Source organism: Diabrotica undecimpunctata, chromosome 7 (genome assembly GCF_040954645.1).
Source record: "Diabrotica undecimpunctata isolate CICGRU chromosome 7, icDiaUnde3, whole genome shotgun sequence".
NCBI lineage: Eukaryota > Metazoa > Arthropoda > Insecta > Coleoptera > Chrysomelidae > Diabrotica > Diabrotica undecimpunctata.
The window spans coordinates 78484873-78496998 of NC_092809.1; the positions used below are offsets into that span (position 1 = coordinate 78484873).

At 34.4% G+C, this 12126-nt stretch overlaps 1 protein-coding gene across 1 annotated transcript in view; it reads left to right on the plus strand.

Annotated features, from left to right (window-relative positions):
• The window catches only part of LOC140445514 (probable multidrug resistance-associated protein lethal(2)03659), a 93868-nt gene that overhangs the window by 71947 nt on the left and 9795 nt on the right, over positions 1–12126 (plus strand). Inside the window, 7 exon segments of the mRNA XM_072537586.1 lie at positions 1536–1742; positions 1816–2051; positions 4153–4289; positions 9108–9339; positions 9566–9951; positions 11178–11328; positions 11461–11691. Of these exon segments, the coding sequence (XP_072393687.1) occupies positions 9123–9339; positions 9566–9951; positions 11178–11328; positions 11461–11691 (985 nt within the window). The 5' untranslated portion in view covers positions 1536–1742; positions 1816–2051; positions 4153–4289; positions 9108–9122.

Below are 12126 nucleotides of genomic sequence, written 5' to 3' on the forward strand. Positions count from 1 at the left end.
CCGGCGCCAGTTGCATCTTTAATCCTGTTTCAGGTTATTGTGCAGACTAGACTAGGGGACTAATGGTTTTACGTGCTCTTCGAAGCACGGGGACGGCTTATTTTCATTTTTGCAAATGAATATGCCGTTGTTGGTACCGAGAATAGAACTCATGCGCTTAGCTTAGACGAACAGTGTCTTGGTCGCTTAGCTACGGTTGCCCCACTATGAGTAATTGGTTGAGACAGAGTTTTTTATAAAGTAGTCTATGATGCCATACACGAATGCTTTCTGTACGTCCAAAAATGTTGCATTGCGTACTATGTTTTGATATAGACTCTATTATTTAGTTTATGGTTCTATAGGAGGCTGTTATATAGTAGAATTCTCTAACAACACGTAACGAATGAATCAGTTCTAAATAACATAAACAGAGAACTAGAATTATTATCAAGGATTAAGAAAAAAAGACCTCGTATTCACATAATGAGAAATGACAAAACTAAGACTAATAATTGAAGGAAAGATATATGACGGCAGAGGCCATAAGAGCAATGTTCAAAGAATTAATAAGAGTGGCGCAGAATAGGGATGATTTTAATGTAGTGATCGATCGAAGAAAAAGCAAATAATATTAAAATACGCATAAGATGGTTTAAAATAAGGCGAAAAATCAAAGAACTGCAAATTCAAACACTAATTTCCCTGGTAACTGGAAGTTGAGATAATTCTTAGATTTTACTGAAAATAAAATGAGTATGGAAAGCTTAAATATCATTGAGCAAAATGTTTAACGTCAAAAGGCATGGAAAAGTGAGAGGTTATATGAGTCTAAAAAGAGTCTATGAAAGAAATAAATATTACCGTTACAAGACAGCAGGTACAAAAAGTTTATACAATTATGATATTGTAACTTGAATATCTAAAATACATGTTAAGTCTAAATATTTTACTCAAAATAGAGATACTTAAATAATGCGTAGGCAGTTGAGTTATGGTTTCACAAGCTATTTAAGAGAATGTAGTGAGCAATTTTGAATGTAACACGTGTCAAGACTTACAGATAAGTGAGACTTTCTACTAAAGTTAGTGACACATCATCTACAATTATACATAATACATATACAACATACAATATATAAACATTTAATACACAAATACATAATACATAAACCTACAAAACAATCACAATTTGATATCATCCTGAGGGTACAAACACCACCCGAGATGTTTCAACACTAAAATGGTATTTGCCTACAAGATCGGGATCAAGTAAGTCACTCGTCAATTTGCAAACATAACCGCCAGACAACTATTGGTTATAGTTATAACAAGTCACCAATTTAAAATATAAAATAATCTATTTTGAAACGGATTTCTTGAACGGAAATAGAAACGTCAAATAAGGTCAATTACAATCAATGGTGGCTTACTCTCATTTAAATGGAATATTTAACTTAATCTTTCACTTTTCATATGCGTGTTACACAATTTCAGAACCTGCAGTCTAAATAAATGTTATGTAAGTGTAAGTCTAATTTTACAATATGTTTCAGGTGAGCTTGACATTACCCACGGTGAAATGCGAGTTCAAGGTCAAATATCGTATGCTTCCCAGGAGCCGTGGGTGTTTGCAGCCAGTGTTCGTCAAAATATTCTTTTTGGTCAAGAGTATGACAAAGAGAGATACAATGACGTTATCAAAGCTTGCTCTTTAGAGAAAGATTTTGAACAGTTTCCGAACGGCGATTTGACTCTTGTAGGTGAGAAAATGGATCAACAACTAACACATATTTTTGAAAACGTTTCCTTAACGAAAAGTACATCTGTTTTTAGGCGATAGAGGATTATCTTTGAGTGGTGGCCAAAAGGCTAGAATAAATTTAGCGAGAGCTGTGTATAGAGAAGCCGATGTCTATCTCTTGGATGATCCGTTATCCGCTGTAGACATACATGTTTCCAAACATCTATACGAAAAGTGCATTAACGGTTATTTGGCAAGCAGAACGAGAATTTTAGTTACCCACCAAGTACACTATTTGAAAAATGCTAGCATCATTATTTTAAACAATGTAAGTATACTTAAAACGAAAAGTTATTTTTTTAATAAAATATTGAAAACAACTTTGTTATGATTTTTTTCTAAATTATATCCCTAAATTATAACACTATTCTGAAAAATTCTTTTAATATGATAAAGAATTGACTACAGGAACTAAAATATTCACACAATTCGTGAATAATACATAATCAAATGGTCTTAGAACTATAAGTAGTTCAAAGGAGTTTTACTCAACTTGAATATAAACTTTATGGTAGTAGGGTGATCAATATTATTTTAGATGAATTTACCAATTCACCAGTAAAATATATCTTTCGGTCAGTTGTAATCAAAACCTTTTCAATAACAGATGCATAAGCACAAATGAGAACATATATGAATGATGGAATCAGTAGCTTAAATAAATAACCAAGAACTGAAAGAAAAATTAAAATTAAAGATGTACAATATAAAGAAAATCTAAAGAAAAGTAAATAGGATACACGGCAATTACGATTGTATTCGTATGAAAATCGTTGGATTGTTTCGATTGTTCGTTGGAAAATTGTCTGAAATATAGATTTAACGAAGATTCTAGGATGAATGCCAATTGTAGCTTTGTAAACTGCTGCACTTAAGATTTCTGCAGATGAGCCGTCAAACCATCTCCTCAGGTCTTTCAGCCATGAGTTATGCTTCTTCCTACTGATCTTGTCTCTCTACTTTACCTTCCAATATAATTCGGAGTAATTCATATTTTACACTTCTCAACACATGACTCAATTATTGTATTTTCCTCTCTTTGATCATGCTTAGTAATTCTTTTTGTTTACTCATGCGCCGAAGTACCTCATCGTTGGTAAGTTTTTGTACCCATGGAATTCTCAGCATCTGTTTGTACATATACATTTCAAAGCCACCTATTATTTTTGTTTTAGTGTCTATTATTCAACTTTCACAGCCATACAGCAAGACATAGATAACGTACCATCTGATCATTCGGATTCTGAGCTCCAGACTAAGGTCTGATCTTGTAAAAAGTGTTTTTATGTTCATGAGTGTTTTCCTAGCTTGTTGGATTCTTGATAGGATTTTTTTTTGGTTACACTGTCTGTTGATACTTGCTAACAAATATTATTATATTTTATAGCCTTATATATTTATAATATGATTATATATGCCTATCCAATAGCCGACGAACTCATTTCAATGGGGGTTGTCTAGAGGTTTCACAATTTAAATCTCGAGCCAGAAAAACAAAAAGTGTAACTTTGTAGTTTAAAATCCAAAATTGATCTACGACTTTAACTAGAATTTATGCCGGTATTTATACGGTAAAGGCTGAGAGCTTACGACTTCGTATTATTTATTTCAATTTATCCCTACCAGAAGGAGGTGAGACGCTATATAACCGAAAATGTGGCCCTCTTTCATTTATTTCCGTTTATACCTTTCTTCCATTGGTCTTTTCCATATTGGACCTAAGCTTTGCTCAGCGCATTCGCTACTGGTTTCGCGCCAACGCTTGGTTTCGTTATTTTTGTTTGGTTCCAATCACTCTTGAGCGCATAATGTTTACAATAATAACAGCTTTCTATTAAATTAAAACCTAGGTAAATATTGTTATTTTTCGTCTGCAGCGAATGAGTTTGTATAATCTTTTGATCTTATTTGCGAAAAACTTCTTGATTTTTTGCGGCATAGAGTCTTCAGCTTTTGGCCGTTATCCATTTCAATTCTATACCGTATTCGGCAGCACCTGTTGCTTTAGTTTTCTCCTACCTTCCCCCATTTCCACCCTGTATCATATTTAACAGCGTCTGTTGTTTCGGTTTTTTCTTATCTCCTTATTTTACTTTCTGGTAAAAGTTTTGTAAATGGGAAAACGTTATTTCATTCTAAAAACAAAATACGTGCTTATATTTATCATATTCAAAAACTCATAATAGTACAAAATACGTACTTACATCGCAATTAATGATTTGTTTCTTAATTTTAAATAAACTTTTTAATTAATAAAATTAAGAGCATTAGGAATAAGTAGTTACATAATTATTAATTTTATGTAATATAAATTATATATTAGTATTTAAATTATTGTACGTTATTATAAAGTATTATATATTTTTAAGGACGTGTAGAGCAAGAAGGAACTTTTAACAATTTGGCAAACAGCGACAATGTCTATGCAAAACTCTTGACTGCGGAACCAGAAAATGAAGACAAAAAACAAGATAGATCAAAATATCCTAGACAATTATCACAATGTGTAAGTATATTACATAATCAAATTTAGCACATTTATTCTTTAAGTTAAATGTTTTATATTTTTATTTGTATTTTATACTAATATTTACTAATTTTTCACGGAACTAATTATCAGTGTAAATTATTACCGACCTTCTCTAGCAAAAGAGTATATCGACAAACTGTTTCGGATTCCTTTGGATCTCTGAATCTCTTTCGATCCGTGGATCTTCTTTAGACGGCGTCTTCAATGGACGATGGCGATGAGGTAATGACTTCTGCAAATGCATCTCTATTTTGCGGTTTTCTTGTTAAGGTTTGGAGGTCTAGTCCTTTTCTTGCCTTAATGGCAATCAATATATACTAATTTTTCACAGAAATAATTATCAGTGTAAACTGTTACCGCGCTTCTTCAGCAAAAGAGTCTATCGACAAACTGTTTCGGTTCTTCTGGATTCCTTTGGATCCCTGGATCTCTTTGGATCCGTGGATCTTCTTTAGGTGGCGTCTCCAATGGAGAATGGCGATGAAGCGATGACTTCTGCAAATTAATCTTATTTTAAGCTTTTCTTGTTAAGGTTTGGAGGGCTAGTTCTGTCCATGCCTTGATGTTACGCAGTCATGTCATTTGTTGTCTGCCAGAACTGCATTTTTCTTCTATTTTTTCTTCCATTATTGGTTGAACGAAGTTATATTGCTCATGTCTGAGTATATGTCCAAGATAAAATGTTTTACGTTTGTTTAATAATTTCAATACAGTGAAATATCCACATCTCAAAGTTTTCCAGGCGTCATAATAAGCTAATTGTCAACGTCAGGGCTTTCACGCTATGTAGTAAGATACTGTGTATATAACATTTTATCGTTCCATATGGTAGACTTAAAATTATATAGATTTTCCACCGGTTGGTGAAAAATTGTTTTATTTTTCTTCTTCCTTTGCCCTATCCGTTTCGGACGTTGGCTATTAACAAGGCTATTTTGACTTTGTTTACGGCACCTCTGAACAGTTCGGTCGATGTTAGTCCGAAACATTATCGCAGGTTATGCATCCATGAGTGTCGTCTTCTTCCCGGTCCCCTCCTACTGTCGATTCTTCCTTGGACTATTAACTGTAGCAGCCGGTACTTAGTATGCCTCATGATATGGCCGAAGTACTTAAGCTTCCGTTTCTTTACGGTGAAGATTATTTCTTTGCTTTTGCCTATTCTCTGCATTGCTTCCACGTTAGTAATGTGGTCTGTCCAGGATATCCGAAGAATACGGCGATATATCCACAGCTCAAAGGATTCTAGTTTCTTCAAGGTGGCTTCCGTTGTGGTCCATGCCTCTGCTAAACAGAACAAGACCGGGAAGACATAACACTTGACCAGTCTTAATTTTAGTTCCATTGAGATTTTGCTTGTGAACCACTTTTTCATATTGTTGAACGCGTTTCGCGCTTTTTCAATTCGTGATCTTATTTCTGTTGACTTGTCCCATTTTGTGTTGACTGTGGTTCCAAGGTATGTGTATGTCTCCACTTGTTCTATTTTTCGGTTGTTTAATGTCAATTACATCGGAGGTTGTTGTGTTCTGCTGATGAGTATGCATTTAGTTTTAGTTGTATTGAGTTCTTAACCATATTCTTGACTTGCTGTGTGTATGCTTTGCATGAGTCTTTGAAGCTCGTTGCAGTCATTTGCGATAATAACTGTGTCGTCAGCATATCTAATATTATTGATTACCTCTCCGTTTACTTTGATACCCTCCGAAACTTTTCCCAGTGCTTCTCTGAAGATTTGTTCAGAGTATATATTAAACAGGAGCGGCGAGAGGACGCATCCCTGTCGTACACCCTTTTTAATATCTATCTTCCCACTGTGTAAGTTGCCCATCTTTATCTCAGCACTTTGGTTCCAATAGACACATTATTATGCGCAGATCCTTGCCATCAATATGCATCTTCCTGAGCATTTCCATGAGTTTATCATGTTTGACCTTGTCAAACGTCTTGGAGAAGTCGATGAAGCACAAGTGGACGTCCTTGTGCATGTCTCTGCATCTTTGAATTAAAATTTGCAGACTGAAGATCGCCTCTCTTGTGCCCAATGCGCTTCGGAATCCGAACTGTGACTCCGATATATTTGCTTCGCATTTGTTATATATTCTATTGTGTATGATTTTGGTGAAAACTTTGGTAATGTGATTTATCGAGCTTATTAAGCGGTGTTGATCACAGTGTTTTGCACTGGGTGTTTTAGGTATGGCTACAAAGGTCGATCGAAGCCATTCCTCCGGAATCTCCCCTTTGTCGTAAAAGGTGTTAAAAAGGCCTGTCAGAAAATCTAGGAAGTGGTCATCCGTTTCGCATAGGAGTTTTATGAACTCGCCCTGTATGTTGTCGGGACCTGGTGTTTTGTCGTTTTTTAGCGATGAAATGGCTTTTTCCACTTCAGACCTTAGTATTTCGAGTTTTATTTTTAGAAATGTGTTTCTGGCCTACGTAGCCTAAATTTTACTTGTTTTGAGCCTAAGGTCTCATGTATCCAGCATACTAGATATTTAAACTTTTAAACTTGCACCTTGGCTTAACCAGCTGACACGACCCGGTGTTCCTGGTGGTATGCTGGTGTTCGGTTTCTCTTAGGAACTCTCAGTTTGCAATCATTGCAAGTTTAATATTAGCCATTCTAACAACTCGGATGTTGTGAGCTCAATTTCAATTGTTGTCGTTTGCTGCAAATATAGTTCTGAAATAATTCTTAAGTCTTGTTCGTCAATTCCGGTTGTTGTCAGAATTTTCATCATCATTTGATGGTTAACGCAGTCAAATGTTTTTTGATAATCAATAAAATATGCATATACATCTACATTCATGTCTCTGTCATCTGTTGTGTTAACACATTTAAGGCAAAAAAAGCGTATCGTGTTCCCAATACGTTTCGAAATCCGAATTAAGTGTCACTCATCAGAAACTCGCACTTCATGTAAACTCGTGTCTGGATGATTCTGAGAAAAGTTTTAAGGATATAAGACATCAAGTTTAATATTCGATAGGAATCGCATTGTGAGGCATTAAATTTTTTTGGTAATGTTATGAATGTTGATTTTAGCCAGTCTCATGGTATTAAAGTTACCTGGGGACATCTTCCTTATGTGAGCAGTTGTAGGCCAGGGCTCGCCGAATGCGTACTCTCGTATTGACGGTAACTCCGGACATTCACATAGGACATGCTCTAGAGTTACGTCTTCTCGTTCACACTTCCTGAATGGAGGTGTGTCTACTAGCCAAAGTGTGTGGAGGTGTTTGCTTAGTTGACAATGACCAATTAAAAAACCAACTGTCAAGCGTAGATTTTTCCTGATTTTTCTTAAGTACTTCTTTGATGCTGACTCTTTAAGGTTACTTAGAACATCAATAAGTCTACATCCTTGCTCTTCTTCCCACCTTTTTTTATGACTTGCATGTGGGGGTTTTATTTGAGAATTTCCTCGATTTTTGCAGTTGACTATCGAAAAAGGTCCTCAAACTCTTAGGCGTGCTACCTTCCTAGCTAGTTGGTCAGCTATACGGTTGACTTTATTCCTATTCTGTCCTGTAACAAACTTCAGAATGATGTTATGACCATCCGAAGCTTGAGTTAGTGACTCGCGACATTTCATTACTAACCCTGATGTGACACGTGGTCTATTCAAGGTTAGTAGCGCTTATCTGCTGTTAGTGTAGATTATTATGGTTTTGCCGGCTATACATTTTTGGCTTATCTCTTTTGCCACTACGGAGATAGCAGCCAGTTTCGTCTGAACTACATTGGCATTTTTGCTCACACCCCACTCTATTCGTAGGTTCAGTGATCCGCAGTGATATGCCGCATCCCAAGGTTTCTTCCAGTTTGGAGCCATCGGTGTATATGTAATACGAATTTGCCACGTTTGACTCCCTATACTGTTTTGTTTCGATTTTATAGGGTTTTTCAAAAACAAACCTGCTTATTTTTTTGATTGCTGTTGTCTGTAGCACTTTTGGTACCCAAGCAATAGCTCCGTAAGTTAGCATTGGCCTAATGACAGCAGTATAGATCCAGGTGACCACCCTGGGCCAAAGGGCGCGTCCGACCGTTCGTCGACCCTGCACATAGGCAATATATGCTCTATTATTTCTTCCTTTTCTTTTAGCTCTACTATCTTAGTGGGAGTTCCATGTTAACTTCCTGTCAAGGGTAATACCAAGGTATTTCACCTCGTCAGAAAAGCTTAGCCTGTAGTTTAGAATTATTGTGGGTATTAAGCCCGTAATTATTCTTTTACCGCTTTCAAAATGCTATCTAGTTCATGCTATCATGTCAATAAAGTTTCGTTGCGTAGGAATGAACAACCCTTTAAAATGCAGACATTTTCTTTACGATTTGGGTGTTTTTCTATTTCGATAGCTTTGCTATACATCCGTGAATCCGCGTCTTGTGCTTCTTTATATAACATTTGATGGTTGTCTTTTGTGACGTTATTCTCTAAAATTCCTGATTTTTCACAATAAACAAGGAAGCAGTATTATTCCTCTTGCTTCTAGTTAAGCACGTAGTTTGGTTACATTGAACCACAGTAATGGGAAATGCAATAAATTCCTGAGGTGGGCAACGGTTCTCTTGGTTATTTGGACGATCTTAGCCTTTCTCGCATTATTTTAGTTGGTTTGAAGGAAGACTTGACGTCAAGATTTCACTTACTTTCTTTTGTGTAGACTGCTGTATCGACCCTAGAGAAAAGGGAAGATAAATTTGATATTTCTTTATTATTAGGTTTAAAAATATTAAGTTGTCCCTAAAAAAATATTAACGTATTCTTTAAATTTTGTTTTTAGAGCCGACAAAGTTCGATGTCAAGTGTAGTAAGTGAATTAAGTATAGCGGACACACTTATGTCAAATGAGAATGACTTTGAAGAGGAGGCAGCTGAAAAAGAATTAGAGTTCCAAGTCAAAAACCTTCAAGAACAATCTTCAAAAGGAAAAGTGGGTGGTTCACTGTTGTTAAAATACATATTGGCAGGTTCTAATGTATTGGCTGTTTTGATATTAGTTATATTATTTTTAGGTAAGAAAGACTAACTTTTACTGTTGGCATTTAACTGTTTTTTTGGCAAATTGGCCTTTACCAAAATCATCTAGTTAAGTAAAAAAAACTTTTTTTTGTTAATAATTTGGTATGGTATATTCCTATTATGGTAATTTGATACCGGTAGGTTTATACAATTCTTGATTTTTGTGAACCTATAATGCTTGAGAATTTAGCTAGAATGAGAATTTAAATTATTTTGCAGGAACACAGCTAGCTGCGAGTGGGGTGGATTACTGGGTAAGCTATTGGGTCAATGTAGAAGAATTCAGGAACTCCACCGAATCTTTTAATTCTACTATACCTAAGTTCATAATCCCGTCGATTGAATCGACAACAAATAATTATCTTTACATATATGCAGTTCTGCTAGGAAGTCTTTTTGTTCTTGCTATGAGCAGATCTTTCTTCTTTTATAAACTAGCTATGTTAAGTTCCCAAAAGCTGCATTCCACATTTTTTATTAATATAATTGGTGCTACAATGAGATTTTTCGATACCAATCCTGGAGGAAGAATTATTAACAGTTTTTGTAAGGATATAGGTGCTGTCGATGAATTGTTACCTAAAGCAATTTTGGATTCTTCACAGGTAAGACTTAGGTTTATTTTAGGTAAGACTTAAATTTATTTTTAAGAATATTTTATTAATTATTAATGATAAATCTTCATTTAATATTAGTATTCATTTTTATTGTAATAAATTGATCATTTACCTTCACATCCGAACATTCATAGACTTGTGATTTCCAATAGCAGTTGTAAATCAAGCAAAAAATTTTGAGAATCTCCAAAGTCTTTACCTATTATTCTTCTCACTTCTGCAATTCATCAATATTTCTCGATAAGGTTTTGCAATGTCTCAAGGGCTTCCATTAATCTTCTTCTTGGAAGATGTGTACAGAAGATCATGGCACATGATCTTCTGTACAAAAAAATATGTATGATACTAGGACTGGGATACATACCAAAAGCCTGTAAACTCATAAGGCTGGCTTTTATGGAGGATTATGTATACTAAGGGCTATATGATTAGAATAAATAGACTTGGTTGAAAGTTCGCTACATCAGGGACGGTATATATAGGTATATCGAGCATGAATCTCTGCGGAAACGATAATACAAGATCTCGTAGAAGGGGTGGAGTACATTCTTGAAAACCAAGAGTGTTTTTGATATAGGTAGAGTATTTGACAATACCTTCTTCGAAGCAGTCACAAGGGTGATTAGTCTAAAAGGAATGTACAAAACAAGTTGCAGATTAGTAGACTGCATGCTGCAGCTTACCAAAACGTAAAACGGGACACTGACATTAATGAATTGACAGAAGTAAAAATTGATATCCGATATCTCATGGTTTACTGTCATTAGTATATAAGTATTTTTATATGGGCGTATCGTTGGTGTTTTCGAAAAAGGTGAAGTGGAGATATGTTTTGATTTTAAGAGTTTTTTATGGTGTTATATTTATTATTATTTAAATCAGATTAAAATATATTTTATTTAGGTTCTGTGTATCTTTTTTGTCATTGATTGCGTTAGTATTTCTTTTTATTTCTATTCGTATATCTCCCTTTTCTTTTTGTTTTGTTCGGTTTTTAAAATTCAAAGTAAAAGAGTTTGTGTTTTTAGTTTAGTTAAATATTTATTTAAAAGGTTGTTGCCTTTGTGAGCCACTGTTATGTTATATTTGGCTAAAAGATTTGTTAGTTATTCTGATAAACCTTTTATATATGGAAGAGTTGTATACGTAGTCTTGATACGATACAGGATTTTATAATATTTTGTCTTGGATATTCTCATAGCTTTATTTTTCAGGTTCTTCTATCAATGGCTGGATCTCTCGTGCTGATTGTTATAGTCAATCCTTTCTTTTTAATTCTCATTGGAGCATTAAGTGTAGTGTTCGGTTTAATTCGGCATACCTACTTAAAATCTTCGAAGAATATTAAGAGGTTAGAGGGAATAAGTGAGTATAATGTGTTTAGTTAATTCTGTTACCTTTATTATATGCTCATACTACATTGAGTTGAATGTATTGAGATGTCACAAACGATATTTTGCTTTTTACTAGATAAAATTTTTCTATTTTGTATTTTAGTGGGAAGTCCGGTTTTTACACATTTGAGAGCTACCATTGAAGGTTTGACAACTATAAGAGCTTTTGGAGCTCAAAGTATTCTTACGGACGAGTTTGATCACCACCAAGATTATCATTCAGGTGCACGGTACATGTTTATAGTTTCCAGTGCAGCATTTGGATTTTATCTGGATTTTTTCTGTACCGTATTTTTGGCTGTACTTACTTTTAGTTTATTACTATTCGCAGAAAGTAAGCTTTTCTTTGTAAATTCAATAAATACACAATATTCAATAAATACAAGCAACTTAAGTAATTCACAGTAGTGAATCCTGTGACAAAATTAATTTAACTTGTTTTCAAATTTATTATATTTAGGAAACCCAAACAGCAGTGATTCTTTGTTATATTTACTGAAATTCTTAAAATCAGCTGATAAAGTCTGTTGTTGTATCTGTAGCAACAAGCTAATTACGAATAATTAAACTTTTGTATTTAAAAATTAAATAAAACGATCTCATATTAAAATTTACATTTTCGCAATTGGGCATACACATAAGAAATAGAAATGAAATAAAAATTGAAATGTGTTTCTCAATATGTTTATTTATTATACTACAGATATGGTGCACACTTTAATTATACATTTTGAGTACGTTGCATTTTTTCATTTATGAGAAACGAAAT